This window comes from Pollicipes pollicipes, unplaced genomic scaffold (assembly GCF_011947565.3).
Source record: "Pollicipes pollicipes isolate AB1234 unplaced genomic scaffold, Ppol_2.1 Scaffold_3087;HRSCAF=3621_pilon_pilon_pilon, whole genome shotgun sequence".
NCBI lineage: Eukaryota > Metazoa > Arthropoda > Thecostraca > Pollicipedomorpha > Pollicipedidae > Pollicipes > Pollicipes pollicipes.
The window spans coordinates 25,651,778-25,669,127 of record NW_023596225.1 but is presented as its reverse complement, the minus strand read 5'-3'; the positions used below and the strand labels follow the sequence as shown (position 1 = coordinate 25,669,127).

At 52.5% G+C, this 17,350-nt stretch overlaps 1 protein-coding gene across 1 annotated transcript; it reads right to left on the bottom strand.

Moving 5' to 3' along the window:
- Positions 1-7,375: 7,375 nt before the first annotated feature.
- LOC119114755 (uncharacterized) lies at positions 7,376-8,669 on the bottom strand. The gene is made up of 4 exons (XM_037238785.1): positions 8,565-8,669; positions 8,098-8,239; positions 7,586-7,736; positions 7,376-7,471 (listed from the first exon to the last, which is right to left on the bottom strand). Exons 1-4 carry the CDS (start codon positions 8,616-8,618, stop codon positions 7,381-7,383), a joined length of 438 nt encoding a protein of 145 aa, XP_037094680.1. The 5' UTR covers positions 8,619-8,669; the 3' UTR covers positions 7,376-7,380.
- Positions 8,670-17,350: the final 8,681 nt, after the last annotated feature.

Below are 17,350 nucleotides of genomic sequence, written 5' to 3'. Positions count from 1 at the left end.
CTGGCTCTCAATCAATATTGGGGACGCTGTGGGAGTGTCAGTCACCATTGGCTGTTTGCATTACAGCCCCTTCGACCAAAAATGACCATTTCAGGGCTATAGGATGAGCGAGAATGGATAACGGTGTGACAGATCTGCATGCGGCTGGGGGGGGGGGGGGGGGGGGGGGGGCGGGCAATCGCTTAACTTCCACCCTAGGTTGTGCATTAGGTGCCCAGTTGTCGTTGCCCTCCCACGGGGCTTCTCGACCCACTTGTAGCTAACGCATGCGGCCTACCCCGGACGTTCAACGCGCCGCGACGTTGTGGAACCAATTACAATAGAGGATGAGAAATACGGACCAGCGCAACTGGGATCACGTTGTTCTGCATAATATAAGAAGTTGGACATGGTAGCTAGTTTTTACGGAAATCAGACAAATAATCGAATAAATCAAGAATAGCGCCATAACCGAGTATGTGAATGCAAGTACACATCATGCATTGACGAATAAATGCGCAAGAACATCACGAGAAAAGACCAAAACAAGAGCACAAAACGGTATCTAGTTCAGCACACTTCCAGCACCCCCATCGCCACCTCTCGGGAGATTGAAGTGCTATAAGAGAGTGCTACGATGGCAATTTCGGACGGCTAGTTTGGCGGCACATCAACGGCATACAAACGTTCCAGCACGTAACCAAACAATGACGCACTCAGGAGCATACTCACTAAGTAGTGAGGAGTAAGTAGTAAGTAACTTTATTGTTTAGAGCATCCATTTACAATTAAAGTATACCTAATAGTTATGAGTGAGTTCAGTTCATATCTAATGTTTCCTTCAAAATCTTCAAATTTCGAACATTCCCATTCACTTAGAGATCGTTTCGAGCATTCCCTTTACATTCGAGATCGCTAAGTTTCTTCCGGCGCGTTTTCGGTTGAGTTACAGTTACAGTCATTTTCGTTTACATTTTCAGTCGAGTGTTACAGATAGCATGACTCGAGGGCTGGAGCCTTGGGACATGAGTAATGGAAAAACGATGGCTGGTGTTGGCAAGTTTCATGGTGACACGCATGGTGGTGGGATGGGCTCTGCCTTCTGGCACCAGGGGCCAGGGGCGCTGCGCCTTCTAACTCCCCTCCGTCTGAATAGGAAGCTTCGCCCTTGATTCGGGGGGGGGGGACAATCCCCAACTGAATAGGAAACAACACAACTATAGGACTTTTGCAGCCGAACATCCTACTATCGGATAATTTTATTCATTGCTCTCAACCAGCAGTGTTTTAAGGAACGTACCCGACGCGCCCGCGCACACGTACACACACGCACACACACACGCACGCACGCGTGCGCACACGCACACACGACACAAACACGCACACGCACACGCCACACACGCACACACACACACACACCACACACACAACACACACACACACACACACACACACACACACACACACACACACACACACACACGCACACACGCACACACACACACACACACACACACACAACACACACACACACACACACACACACACACACACACACACACACACACACACACACACACACACACACACACACACACACACACACACACACACACACACACACACATTGGTTCTTATGAGCTCAATACCGCAACAGTTTGGGGTTTACTTCGCCAAGCGACGGAGCTGACACTGAACACGCATGGGGAGAGCTGTGGCGACCGGCCGGGCCTGCACCCACCTGCAGCTGGGCGTCACTGTCCCAGCGCCAGCCGCTGTCGCAGGGGCTGGCTGGCGACGCTCGAGCACGCTGTCTACAGACGGGTCGGCGAGGGCCCCGCCCGAACTCGCGCGGCGTGCGTGACGGCCTGTCTGCGCCACCGGGCGCGCGTCAGCGGTGAGTGACCGTCGCTGTACCCCCGATGCGCCGGGCAAGCTCCCTGCATGACGCCAGGCTAAGTTAAGCTCCAAAGTGTCCAAAAGCATCCGTCCTGATCCCATTCAACCGGGGCAATGAGCACGATTGGAGCTTTAGGGGGCATCGTTCCGGTGTCATGCCATGAGTCCTGCGTTGTAAGCGACATTTCTGCAGCTGTGTACGATACTTGCCGAGAGACTTCCGTGCACAGTCGCGGCGAGCGCCCGTCTGTGGCAATCGTGGGCACGAGGGGCGCTACGCGGGGGGAGCTCGCGACGTAGGTGGCCTGCTGGTCAGCACCTGTCACCGGTCTGTAGTCCAGTCCACAGCACCCGACAGCAGGGCCGTGCGAGACAGTCCGTTTCCAGATCTGACTGCATGGGCGTGCCTGGCGGGTCCGTCCTAGAGCCGACTGCTTCCAAAGTATGCAATTCACATAGCACGCACTAGTAGTTAATACCATAAAGGTTTTCACTGAAATCTGCGCAAACTGATAAATTGGTTACCCAATGGCGCGTATTGACGGCTCTGGCAAGATGAGTGCCGCGACATTAAAAAACATGAACCGTTACGTCACTCAGCGCATGAGACGCGTTCTCGTTCTCGCGAGACGCAATTAAGGTGACTCAGGGATTGCGAGAGACGGAACCAGATGAGATCGGATCTCAGTTAATCCGTTCGGGGCCAACGGCGGCGGAAAAACACCGGTGCCGACGGCACTCGTCGCCGAATCCGAAAACCTCTTCTGATAAGGCGTACTATTTTCCAGGAGAAAAGGTGATTTATGGAACACGTTAGCACATTTTCACCGGAGATAACCGGCAGGTAATTAGTTTGGATTTCCTATACGCAGCCCGTGCTCGGTCGTTGCACCAGTAGACGATTGTGGCATGGGGTTGGGAACCAAACCGTTAAGACAGCACCTTCCTAGAGTCTCATTATTTTGTGAGCAACAGCTATCAAATACTAGGTTTAATATCTTCGAGCACAGTTCGCTGCTCTCAGTCAATTCGAATTTCGTTGCAAGCGGTTAGTTCGTTCTGCTTTATTGGTTGAGCCAGGTAGTCATGCAAATTGCGAACTTTTTTTTCGTGCAAGGACAAGTGATAAAGAGATGCAGTTGACAGGGTCAGAGTATACGAAATACAGGTCAATAAACAAACAAGTCGATGTCGCATTGCACTTACCAGTGCTTCCGTCACGATTCAGATGGCCCCACGGATGAAATAGCTGATCAGACTATCGCCCTCGTTTGGTGTGAAAGTATGCATTCCATCGTACTGGTGTATATATATATATATATATATATATATATATTATATATATACATACATATATATAGATCTCTCTCTCTCTCTCTCTCTCTCTCTCTTCTCTCTCTCTCTCTCTCTCTCTATCTCTCTCCTCTCTCGCTCTCTCTCTATCTCCTCTCTCTCTCTCTCTCCTCTCTCTCTCTCTTCTACGTAGCATATCAGCCTGCGTTAGTGCACATACACATTATGCAGTTCCCCACTATCTCACAGATTAACCCTCGTTTTATGCGTTCCTTGATCAGGCTGTGGCCACTTCATCAGGATCAATGCATATGTTTGTCCTTAAGAATCACTGACAGTGAAGACGTAGCATATCAGCCTGCGTTAGTGCACATACATACACACCAGATGAGGGTGAGTCAGAAAAATGATTCCTGCCGTAGGAAATATCAAAGCCGTCACGTATGCTTTTTCTTAGTTCTTTGTGTACAACAGCGCGGATGAACTGGGCCGGCGCCAGCTGGCGGCCGTACAAGGCGACCGATATGTCTGTCGATCCAGCAAGACAGCCTCGTCTTCACTGTCAGTGATTCTTAAGGCCAAACATATGCATTGATCCTGATGAAGTAGCCACAGCCTGATCAAGGAACGCATAAAACGAGGGTTCATCTGGGAGATAGTGGGGAACTGCATAAAGCAACAGATTGTCCCGGGAGGGGCTTAGGTGGCAGCCGAGCGTTTCGTTGAAGTTTGCTATTGGAACATACAGATGGATATATTCGTGCACTCCAGCCGAAATTTGTATACTATCAGAGCTTTTCACAGTTTCAATGACGTTGCGGTGGAAGCATATGGGGCAAACAAAATTGTCGTTGAAGGCCAGGGCAGGAAATCCGCCATTTGCAGGCCGCATGTTCCAGTTACACAGCACTCAGGTCAGTTACAACAAATCATCATGGAGATACATTGTAGCATGTTCTAGCTTTTTTTATTGTTTCTAAATATATGTTCCTACAGCTGCTCGATATTCACGCTCCAATATCACTACAGTCATCTTCAATGTACAGTGGGATGAGGATTTTTTAAGGCCCTTTCTTACACATATCACCACCTGCAATACCTTACGTTTGACCTCACAAGAAGTGAGTGGGTGATGACTGATAGACCCCGCCCCTGTTGATACCATGGGCCTCTGTTTACATGATGCGACTATGATTGGCTTACTAGAGAGCATGGCGGCCCAGGATTTGCGATGGCAGTGAAATAACACGATTTAAAGATGTGATATTGTGCGTATTGCTCTGCGTTTACTGTGGTTGAAAGCGGTTTTCACAAATCACACGTTCATCTTCGTCTAAACAGCATGAATTTAATGTCTAATCAGGAAAATTTCCGCTGAACAAAATCGTCCGGAAATAAGGGGAAAATGATTTAATGTGCTTTAACAATTTACTTACTTTTAAAGAACCTGAATGCACACCAGAATGTTTGGATATTGTTATTGACGTTCGGCAGTTCGTCTCAAATATTCTATCAAACGTAACAATTTGGGCCTGGCAGGCCCAGAAGTTCAGTTTATGTTTCGATGAAGTAACATGATGAGCATTGCGGTGTCCACAGGCTCAAAACAGGTGTCAAACGGCTCGTGTTCGCAGTCAGTGAATGATGTAGTTATACTGTCTATTTTCCATGCAAACTGTGTGACTCGTGTGTTGCCCACGCCACGCCGCGGTATTCAGGTGCTGCGAAAATCGGCGTGATATGCTGGCACGATGGCCAACTGTTAAAGTCCCACGGTGCAGCGACCAATCTGGAAGAAAACTTTTGGTCAAATATGACAAAGTTCTTGGTAGGCTTCTGGTAAAGAGTGCTTTCCAAATTTGTGATTGAATTCACACGCTGTAAATGTTTTCATCTTCGATGTTTCCGTCTCATAGTCGCAGGAGGATTCCATTGTACAATTCATCGTGTTTGGTGTAACGATCAGACTATACCTGCATTTGGTCGGCTTAGCCTTCAAGTGTGCCCACCACAAACGTTTTGTTCGATTTTTCGAGAACGAGCAAAAGTGACGACCTTTTCTGTCTTCTGTTTGTTAGTGTTTTCGGTTTTCAACCATAGCACCCTTTCATCATAATATTCACTACGCTAGAACTCTGGTTTCGTCCGTAACGCTATTTAGTGAAGAGATGTCGTACGGCAAGGAAGAACGCCACGACAGCTGATCTTGCTCTGTTTCGGAATCGGCCCCAGTCTGTCACCCCAGCTGTCCGCCCCAGATCCGAAACATAATCAAGACATTGCGACCCAGCACAAGGCCCGACCCGTGATGGTCCGACACAGCTCCTCTCTGAGCGCGCCGCCTGAGAAATGACGGCTAGGAGTCCGGGCAGCGCCAGCCCGGCCTCTAGTCGCCCCATAGACGCCCGATCGCCCGATAGACGTTAAAGAGGCCCGATCATCATCCTGTAGACGGATGGAGGCAGTTGCATTTTCTCACTCACCTGCAGCTTTCCATGTGCGCACAAACCCACCACAGTGACGTCATGAGCTACTCGATAGGGATGACGATCGGGCGTCTCAGAATAATTTGGCGCGCCGGGGCCGTTGTTCCTCGAACTGGAGAACTTTTCTGCAGCCTCATGTGACGTTCGCGGCAATGAAGTGTTTACCCCGTTTCCAGCCCAAATCGGTACAACCACGATGGGAAAACCAGGATAGCGCACCGACGTAATCTGTGGACCCACCTCCGTCTAAAGGTGAAACGGGATGCCGAAGTCACCAGCAAAGTCCGAAGTTAATACGAGGCCGACGTCGGTACACCATAAGGAAGTCACAGCCCACCGCACGTTTGTCTTCCTCGAACTAGTCACATGCGCGGCGAAGACTCCAAAAGTATGCCTACGTCTTGGGTTTCAGATGCACCGCAGGGTTGTTAAAGTAACCACAGTAACTAAGCTGATGGCTTATGGTATTCCCGCATCAAGAGTGTGGATGCAGCAGCCCTGCAGGCGGGACAGCGAGCCACAGAGTGGCGCGGAGTTACCGATCTTAAGTGCCGACTGTAGGGTTATTGGCTGTGAAAGCAAACTTGCTTTTTATGGCGATCTCACTTCAATTGCGACCGCTTAATGACAGTTGCATGGATCTGTACTCCGCAGTTGCAGTTGGACAGAAGCTAGTGTTTCCTGATGGAAGGCATAAACGACATGACTATTGTACTCATTATTATCGAACTAACGTAATTGTGATACGGTGCTCCCTCTATGATACAAGTACGCACGAAAAGCGTGGCTGTCTGTTGGTAGACGGATATTGACTTTCTTCACTTCTCCATTTTATTTCACTCCCAAAGCCTCGCTGAAATTTAACCAAAAAGGGGTTATTTCACATCGTGAAACACCAAGTTTCAGGGTGCAGCCAAGGCCGTGCATTGGAAATAAGCAACCGTCCACAAAGGGAAAATAACTACCGCAGAAGCGTGTTTCATTCATAACAAATACTGATTAAGAAAGATCAGCATCAACGTGCCTGTCATTGCGGTCATCAAACATAAACTGCCAGCAAACTGCCCTCTCGCGATTCTTTAAACAACTAACGCTTCAAAACTTCCGCCAGATGTCACCTGTATGATTAGCTCTGGGCCCGGACAGCAATTGTCGGACCTTGCGCATCGCGCGCGAAAAAGCATCCCAGCGATATAAAGCACGAATGATGTAAGTGATGTAAAGCGCGGCAGGCTCATCAAGTACCTAATAATACAGATGATAAGCGAACAGACGACGGGAGTACACCAGGTGGCCCAGCAAACGGCGGTTAATGGTGCAGATGGCTTTCACGGCCAGGAGCACGGATAAACAGAGGCTGCTGAAGTGACGACTTCCTTGCGCCAGACCGATTCAAACACACAGTAACGACCAGCCCTGGCGACAGCTCGAGCAACGAGAGAGTCCGAATAAAAACATCAGAGCAAAGTAATAACAAATCCCCCCAGTCTTCAATGCTGGCGACAGTTTAAAAACACCCGCTCTGATCTAACGGCATGGGATCATTGGTCACATCATCACATTTGTCACGGTATGGCAGTGGTTGCGTTATCGTTCATCCTCCCATCCCGCGTTGTGGAGCCGCATTGAACTACGCTCTCCACTTCCAGCCGCTAGATGTCCATACGCCCGCCAGTAAAGCTCCAATCCCGGCTTCCACGTAACCGTGCGTCGGCCGGTCGCCTCAGCGGAGGTCCAGGTTCCGACGCGCCCCGGAGGATTGTTTCGTCCGTCGGCCGGAGGATGGCGCTGGCACGCGCAGCTGGGGCGACCTGCTGAAGATCCAGTCCAGGTCAGGTCAGCACCAGTCAGTTAGATCAGCAGCGGCGGCAGCAACATGCAGACAGAGCAGACAGGCAGCGCCATGGCCGGCATGGAGTCGTACCGACCTGGGACTGGTGGCGCGCGAGCGGGAGGAGGCCGGAGCCGGGGCCGGAGCCGAGAGACGGGACGGCGTCAGCACGCCGTCGGCGCCGCGCAGACCAGCCAGAGTCGAGTCCAGCCGCCGCGACTCCGAGTCCAGCGCGGCCGCATCCAGACCTGCTGACGGCCGCCTCCTACGTTACGTCCGCTGACAGGCTCGGCTCGATCCGGCAACAGCCACGTCACGTCCGCCGACAGGCACGGCACGGGCCGGCGTCACGCTGCGGGGGACGGCACGGCGGACCACAACACCCCGTCACGGCGGCATGGCAGCGCACCATACGGCAGTAACACACGCCGCCCCACCTTAACACCGTCATACCAAAATAGAGACGAGAACCACCGCCAGCCGCCGTTCCCCCAGTCCTACCCGTGGCATTCGCCCCCTGGCCCTCATCCTCCCCCGCTGTTCCGTTGTTCCTGTCGCACTGTTTCCGTGCCTCGCCGCCGCCCGCCACCGGCCGGCAAGGCCACTCACGCTCGTTGCCGCTGACGCTGCGCAGACTCTGGTCGAGCGAGGAGCGGATCTGACGGATCTCCTGACCGGCGCGCGTGCTGCGCAGGATGTACTGCTGGCGCGCGCGCATCTCCTGCGACAGCTGCTCCTTCAGCGTGCCGATCTGCGGCGCGCGGCACAGTCAGCTGGCGACAGCGACGGCGCAAGCACCGCGGCTCTGCTCCTAGCGGGCGAGCTCCGAGCGGGCGAGACCGCTCGCACATCGGAACTGGACCAAGAACGGAACTGGAACGGAACCAAGAGCTAGCTAGCGTTCAGGACAGGCTTCACACTTTCAGGGCGCATCATCTCAACCCTCGCTAACATCTTCAGGAAACATGGCACCATCACCACAATCACCATCAGTCGTCTCTCTCTCTCTCTCTCTCTCTCTCTCTCTCTCTCTCTCTCTCTCTCTCTCTCTCTCTCTCTCGCCATATCTCTCCTACCTGCTGTTCCAGGCCGACGATGCGTTGTTTGCAGCTTCTCTCGCGAGCCTGCATGGTCTTTTCCAGCTGGAGACAGCGGGCGCGCAGCCGGTCCAGCTCGGCTAGGTCCTCCTGCCGGCCGGAGGTCAAGGGCTGACGGAGCGCTCCCCCCGCGGCTCACAAAGCCGAACAGCAAGGCCTCCTCCCCCCCCCTATCGACTGGCGGCTCTCTCGCAGCGCGGGCGTCCACAGCAGCTCACGAGTGCTGCCGTCCGTTGATGCTGAGACCCTCAGCCAGTCAGGGCTCAGGTCAGAGCAGGCACCGCGAACATCACGGACGCGACGTCCGTTGATGCTGAGACCCTCAGCCAGTCAGGGCTCAGGTCAGAGCAGGCACCGCGAACATCACGGACGCGACGTTCGCAAAACTAGTGCTGATTGGCCAGTTTGTACGCCGGGCTCCGTTTCAATGCACGCTGAGCGGACCAGACTGACGAGCAGCGGAGCCAACGCTTTTCGTCACCTGCAGCATTACGCCATTGTATTGCGCATGCTGAAGTATGGTGCTGCGAGAGATTGAACTGGTTCGCAATGAACTCGAGACCTGTGCCAGTCATAAGCGTGACTTAGTTATCCTGGCCGTCCTCGCCACTGCATATTTCTAGCACAGAAGCGTGCAGACAGCGTGGCCGCTAAATGCCAATAGTGAGCTATCTGCTTGGTTTTCCAACGACAGATTTAAAAAAAAAACAGATATACCTTACCCAGAGACCAGACCAGGCCAGATCGCATTACATCAGACCAGGACGGATCAGATCAGATAGTATAAGACCAAGCCAGGTCACAGGGCCTCAGCCCAGACCCGAGCCCGCCCGCGTCGCAGTGTCCGTCGCTGCTGGTCCCACCTGTTGCAGCTTGTCCTCCATCTGCGCCACTTGCGCGCCGGCCTCCGCCAGTTGACGCGCCAGCTGCGCGGCCTGCTATCGCGTCTCGGCCTGGACGCCGTCGGAGGCGGCCACCTGCTGCTGCAGCCGGTCCACGCCCAGCCGCAGGTGAGCACACCGCTCCTCCGAGGCGGCCAGCGACTTCTGGCACGCCTCCAGCTGCGCCTGCTGCGCCTGCGAGCGAGGCGGGGCGGCGCGCGGCGTCAGGTGTCGGCGAGGTCGCCTGTCTCCCCATACCCGTGACACACCGCCGTAGGGCAAACGGACCGCGCACGGCGGCCTCGCTCCCCTGACCAATGGCACGTGTCTCCGGACGGGAGCTGCAGACGGTGCGATACCCCGACCGCCCACCGTCCTCAGAGTCGTCCCTAGACAGGAATCTCAGAGCCGTCCCTAGACAGGCACCTCAGAGCCGTCCTTAGACAGGGCACTTGGAGCCGTCCCTAGACAGAGGACTCGGAGCCGTTCCTAGGCAAGGCACTCAAAGGCGTCCATAGACAGGGGACTCACAGCCCTCCCCAGACAACCCACTCAGAGCCCTCCCTAGACAGGGCACTCAGAGCCGCAGCACCGGCCGGGCGCTCGGCGCAACCCGGCCCGAAGCTAAAACTAACTTGCTGGATTGAGTGCGGACATATCTTTAAATCCATTTAGTTTTGGCAGCACGGCAGGGCACAAATGATGTTTTTTGGTTATATATGCACCTGAACCAGGCGCTGCAAACACACAAAACAATTGTGGGCACTTTTATTGCTGTGTCAATCTGTCTGACACAAACCACTTTGTCTTTATTTCTTTTTTCAGCATTCTGCAGCGTGTTTAAAGTGTCGCAAAATCCCTCTTTTTAAGGATTTTTCTAGAGTTGCTCACGGATATTGCTCACAGATACGCACCATGGTCATTGCATTCAAGTCATTTCATCACACTGCACTGCCAATTTCCTCATCTTCCGCTTATTTCCATGGTTGACAAAGGTGTAACCACCGCTGGGATGTCGTGTTTAGCGATACCAGACACTCTCTGAGACTGTTCATCCCCATCAATATCATTTTGCACACTGTTGACTGCAGTCTTGTGGAAAACAACAGTTCTGTGGGAAACCCGGCCGACGTATCGCGGCAGGTTTCGCCCTGCGACACTTATCAGGCAGTCCACACATGATCCGCCAGGCCGCCGGATCACTTGGTCCGCCCGGATGCCAGCCGACATATGATCTTCCGAGCTGCCGGATCAGTCGCTCCGCCCGGACGACAGCTGACATATCACGGGCCACCGGCCCGGCCCGGCCCGGGGGCCAGCACCCGCGTGAACGGCCGGCCGCGCGTAGGGACGAGATAATGCCGAGGCCGTGCCCCACGGGTGCAGGCGCCGAACGCATCCGGAGCTGGGCACGGCCACTGCGACGCCGCCACCCGTCGATCGGTTTACCCGCACCACGCTGGTCCGCTCGTTCATCCGTGGTACGTCGGCCAGGCTTCCAACAAGACTCCACGAGACTGCAGTCAACAATGTACAAAATACAGATGATAAACATGGAAGGCATGGGCAGACGTTTTTACATGAGCCAGCATTGGGCCGGCGGACCTTCCGGGCCACTTTTCCGGGTGTGGCAGAGCTTTAAAAGGCCTAGTTTCAAGACTATAACTCTCACTCTTCCGTGCACCTGTGGACCGTGCACTCGTGCCTCACCCTGGTGGGCCCCGCACTGGTGCGCAGCTGGATTACACACAACTTGTAAGGACTTGCACATGTCATACCGGGCCAGCCGGAATGGCATGTGATTCCGTTGGGCAGTGTCAGTCGGTGAGTGCCAGTTTTCCCTGTGTGAGTGCTACAGCTTAAGCATTGGTTTTTCCTTGTGCGTTTGTGACTGATACGTTTTGGTCCCTTTGGCCGGCACGCGACCCTTCCCTTTTAGTGGTTTCGTTAAGTGAAAATACACAATAGCCGTGTACCAACGCTTAACCAGAAAAGCGGCTGGGTGTCTAACCACCCGGAGCATAAGACTAAGCAGAAGGCTTTAGAGACAGCAGAACGGTACAGGGAACAATCTGAACTCTAAAACTCCAGGGAATACTCCGCTATATTTCCGCGGGCAAGCCCTCTTCAAGTGAGTTTTAAAATTTTCTATTCCATGGTGATCCATAAAAATATTTCAAAGTTACATAAGAATCCGGAACGTGGGACGTTTGTGTGGTCACGTTTTGGAGCGTTTTTAGGCATGCCCCCTATAATGTCCCACGTTCCGGGTTCTTATTAACCTTTGCATGGTGTTTTGTGGCTCGCCATAAATGGTAAATTCCAACACTCACGTAAAGAGGGCATGTCCACCGAAATATAATAAACTTCGCCGCTTATTCATTGCATTTCTTGGAGTTTGAAACTGCAGCGAACTTTGCACGGTGAAATGTTAACTACCGGGATGGCAAAGACAGAGTATACGTTCTCCAATTCAGCTAATGAGCCTGCGCCCCCACCCCTTCTTTTGCATTTTATGTGGCATGCATGCTTATCACACCAGCGCACGAAAATTTTCCAGCTTAAGGCCCACTTTTCCCAAAGTTTAATTTGATCCTAGCGCCAATTTTTTTCACCACCCCATTGCCGGCGTGGGTCAAGATTATTGCCATAATTGAATGTCAGGTATAGTTGATCTGTTGACGATGGAACTACTCTGTGGCAGAGTGGATGTCCGTGAAGTTGGCGATTTATTCAGCGACGAGTTTCGATTTCCCTGACTTGTCAGATGGCCGATTATGGTACCACAGTCGCAAAAGGCGTTTATTTTAAATACCATGTGCCATCCTAAGTCAAATTAAAGATCAAGGGACGGGGAACTCCATATCACCAGAAAATTAGCGTCCGACTTCAAGCTCTTAAGCATTAGAAAATTTATCAGCGGAAAAACCAGTTTCCGTCAAAAATCAAGACTATCTTTCAAAGCCAATTCGCGTTTTAAAGGCGAGAAACTCCACATCACCAACAAATTACTGGCCAATGCGGGATTTTCAAGCTGTCAAAACGTTGTGACCTCTCCAGGTGACCTTTCAAATTGCCGCTTAACAGACGGTTTTGTCAATAACACCAAAAAGTACCGGCCGATTTCAACTTCTGACGCATTAGGATATTTCTCAGCCCACGACTAACGTTCATTAAAAGTCCTGACTTCTGCTCCCGCTCCTGCTCCCGAGATCAACTCCCAAGGCAAAATTCCGTCTCACGGGGCGGGAACTCTACATCACCACCTTGAGTTCCCCTGCTTTGGCCTTAAATTTTGCCATGAAGGTCACATTATATTGCAAAATTAACTTCATGTTCGATATTATTGTGCCGCACTTGACCACCCGACGCGTTTTCAGTGAAATCTCAGCTCGCTGCTAAATAAATCGCTGAAGGCATCTCTAACTTCAAGAGCATGCAAAGAGATGCCAAACAAGTTCATTTACCATTATGTGGTACTTTCAACCACTCTGATTGCGAAGATAAGCATCTTTTACACTAGCGTATAGGTTGGTTGTGAATGACGTCACCAAAAGTGAATGTTTGTGATTGAGGCGTCTTTTAAACTAGCGTATAGGTTCGTTGCGAATGACATCAACAGAAGTGAATGTTTGTGATTGGCACAACGGGCAGCGTGAGCATTTAGCGAGGCGTGTCACGGTGGATATTGGGACATGTGCGTCACTAAACCACGTGATATACCGATAACGCATACTTGTGTGTATGCAACATATAACATAACATAACGTGTATCCTTCCGACTCGTCGGCTGAGCGAGGGTCGGGCGCCTCGGGGTGACTGGGGGTCGTAACCCGAGGCGCGTCCTATGGCGGATCAGTCCTGGCGTGTGCTTCCTTTGTATGATATGGATAAGAGGGCTGCGGTCCTACAAATACCCGAGTTTGGCGGCACCCTAGGCAACCGTACTCCACCTCGAGACTGTGGGCCATTGGGGGGGGGGGGGGGAGGGGGGAACTAGAGGGGCAACATCGTGAGGCCGGAAGCTGGTTAAGGGATACGACGAATGAAAACGGCGTGTGGTGATACTGGGACGAATGCATGGCATTGAATACAAGTAAATAAGCTACAAGGACCAGTAGGAGCGACGGTAGCTCAGCATAGGGAAGAGCGTGGCTATATGTACATGGCACATGGGGGTGCAGTTCAGCGTATGGTGGTAGTGGGACGAATCACAATCACAGCTCCCATCAACTGATGCTTGAAGCCGAAGGCCTACTAGGAGGTAGTAGCCGAGCTGCTCTGCAGGGCGTATCGTAAAGTAACTCGTGTCAGGTGGTCGTAGCACATGTAAAACCGCTCCACGGGTTCCCCTCGATATCATGTTCCTTTCATCAGCCTCAGCCTCTACCGTGAGCAGCGAAGTCACCCGTGTGTCTCAAAGGGAATCGGACAGCCTCACACCTGTGCAAAGTTCTGATATGAGCACGAGATGCGGTACATTACTGAATGACATTTTCTTTGCAAGACGGCCAGGTTGCATGGGACACCATTCGCTGAATGAAAACAGGCATGAGGAAGCAGAACGAACGTCGTCACCAACTTTGCAAGATAACAAAATCCTTGGAAACCAACTTTCACAATGCTCACAAAATGTTGAAGAACACTGCAGCCATTAATAACGGCGAAACGAGCAACCAAGGAACCCTACGATTACACCGACTGTTTCTGGAAGATTGAAGCCCTTCAGCGCTCATGCGTTAGCATTGTTGTAAAATTGTATGATGCTGCAGCACCGTTTTGCAGATTAATGAAACAAGGTAGAACACTAGAACTACCTCCATTGTTCTTGCACGGCGCAACAACTTGTAATGAAGGATTTAGAAAGTGGTTGCATAAGGTTGCAGAATGATGCAAAATCGGTTCACAGCTAACTGAAGCCAGGTAGAACCGCATGATTACCTCCATCGTTTGTGCAAGGCACAAGAGCCCCCTGAGAAGGATTTGCTGAAAAATTGCAATGTTACAAAACAGTGGCACATTGCACGCAAAGCACCCCATTGCAACTCTACACAAGCGCGGGCCGACGGGCCTCGTTACATCTCCCGGCACGCGCTTGAGCGCGCCACATAAAGTATGGCACTGAGCACCTCTCTGGCACCGCCGACATCAAACGACCCATCCAACACCCGTACCCGATGAGGAGGTGGAGGGGGCACATAACCTCGTTTGAGCCAATACGCTTTTACCGGATTCTGTGAGATTTCGGAGGAATTCCATTAAAATTCGCAGGAAATTGGGCAAAAACCAAACCGTTCTGGAGCAATTCTGGTCATGTTCCCGTCGCCCGTCAGTACATCAGTGCTTCGGAGCCTTAACTGCTCGGCCCCATCGCACTACGAAACTGGCTTAATCGGCCAACGACTTCCTTGCTGTGATGAGTATCCTGACAGGCGCCGTCAGGCCGCCCAGTTCCGGCTAATCTACAGCCGCCCCGGCCCACAACTCTCCGCCACTCAGCATTCCTTCTTCAAAACGTCCGCTCTCCTAAATTAGTGCCGTCGCTTGGCTGTTATCGGCTAAGGGACTCACGGTACCGCGTCTGCACCGCAGCGTGTGTTTATTCACTCTTCGCTCGAAAGCGCACCCAGCGACGCTCTTCGAGGGCTGGGCGCCGCGCCGTGGGCGCGAGCTGTTGAACGGTCACCGAATCTTCTAATTTACGGCGTGCTGCTCAAACGCCTCTGAGGTATTGTCATTCGCAACGCGATATGTAATATCGCATATGCCTCATCGCGAGAGGCGATCCCCATGAGGCGGCTTTGGCTCACCTCACCACTAAAACCAAAAGCAGAACTCCGCGCCCATTGCACGCTTGGCACTCTTGGCCCCTGACCGACACAAGGACCCGTGACTGTTTCAGGAGCTCCAACGGATGCAAATATTGGACAACGACCCTGCCCCTGGCTGGCTGCAGGCTGCAGCCTACAGCCTGCAGCCATGCACAGTTCCTGAAACCCTTCGACTGTCTCGGGGACGTTTGAACATTTCGCCGGAGGCATTTGTGTGCGGACATTTAATTCATATCCCTTTTCTGGGCTCCTGCGTACCAAATGTGTCTATCCCTTTTCTGTCAGCTTTCTTTCTAGAACTCGCTATCAATTCCACGGCCATCTGGCTGCTATGGGGCGTTTGTTTCAATGACATCTGCAATCGAGCCACCAGCTGCACCAAATAAAAAGATTTAGGGCTTCCCCAGTGGCGTAGGCGGCGGGGGTAGGCAAAGGGAGCACGTTCCCCCTTGGGTCCCGGGACCATTCGGCCCGTCCGGACTTACGATCAAGGGCCAGAAAGGTTATATGGGGGTCGTAAGAAAAGGTCCGTCCCGCAGCGCCGGGGCCGCAAATTTCGACCAAGGAGGCCTTTACGCCGATCGGGGCACCCCCTGAATTGATGAGGGCCTTCTATGTCGATTAGGCACCATCAGTACCAAACAGTCGGTACTGAACACTCGTACCGAACAGTGTCCGTCTAGGCCCTGGGGACCCAAGCAGGGCCCGGCCTTGTGCCCGCACTCCCAAGTAGTAGCAAGGTCGTTGTCCAATATTCGCATTCATCGGAGCCCCTGAAATAATGAGGGACACTTGTGTCGGTCAGGGGCCCAAAGTACCAAAAGTGCCAAACAAGGAGTCTGTGTCTGCAAGGAGCCTAGAGTCAGGCGAAAGAACATTTGCTGAGCAGGGACACGGACGGGGCCCTGAATGCCAGAGAGTCTCTCGCTGTGGCCAGGGTCCCAGACACTCTGAAGATGCATAACAACTTATGACAAAGGCCGCAATAAGACAGTGGAAGGGCCCTGTGTCAGTCAGGTGCTCTCCATCCCATTTCAGCCAGTATCCCGTAAAGTCGGACAGGATTCCAAATTATTCGACTCCCTGAGGCGATACGGGATCGTTTTGCGTCAAAGGGGGCCCTGCATCGGTCCGGGGAAAATTTCCTGGGTTAGAGAGTTTTCCGCTTCAGGGAAGGGTCCGGTGAATCCCTATAAGGGCCTCCGGATAACCAGGTTGAGTGAGTGAGTGAGTGAGTGAGTGAGTGAGTGAGTGAGTGAGTGAGTGAGTGAGTGAGCGAGTGAGTGAGTGAGTGAAAGAGGGAGAGAGAGCGAGAGAGAGAGAGAGAGAGAGAGAGAGAGAGAGAGAGAGAGAGGAGAGAGAGAGAGAGAGAGAGAGATAGGAGAGAGAGAGAGAGAGAGAGAGAGAGAGGAGAGAGAGAGAAGAGAGAAAAGAGAGAGAGAGAGAGATGAGGAGAGGAGAGAGACGAGAGGAAGAGAGCAAAAGAGAGAGAGAGAGAGAGAAGAGAGAGAGAGAAGAGAGAGAGAGAGAGAGAGAGGAGAGAGAGAGAGGCAGAGAGAGAGAGAGAAGAGAGACGAGAGAGAAGAAGAGAGAGAGAAGGAAGGAGAGAGAGGAGAGAGAGAGAGAGAGAGAGAGAGAGAGAGATGAGAGAGAGAGAGAGAGAGAGGAGAGAGATAGAGAGAGAGAGAGAGAGAGAGAGAGAGAGAGAGAGAGAGAGAGAAGAGAGAGAGAGAGAGAGAGACAGAGAAGAGAGAGAGAGAGAGAGAGAGAGAGGGAGAGAGAGAGAGGAGAGAGAGAGAGAGAGAACAGAAGAGGAGAGAGAGAGAGAGAGAGAGAGAGAGAGAGAGAGAGAGAGAGAGAGAGAGAGAGGAGATGAGAGAGCGAGAGAGAGAGAGAGATGAGAGGAGAGAGAGAGAGAGAGAGAGAGAGAGAGAGAGAGAGATGTTATTCACGGAAGACTCCGGGGAGGGCGGGCTCGCAGCACCGCCCCTTCTCGCGACCTCGGGCCGGCGCGCTGCACCACGCCGTCCGCCACACTCAACCGCGGGACGGA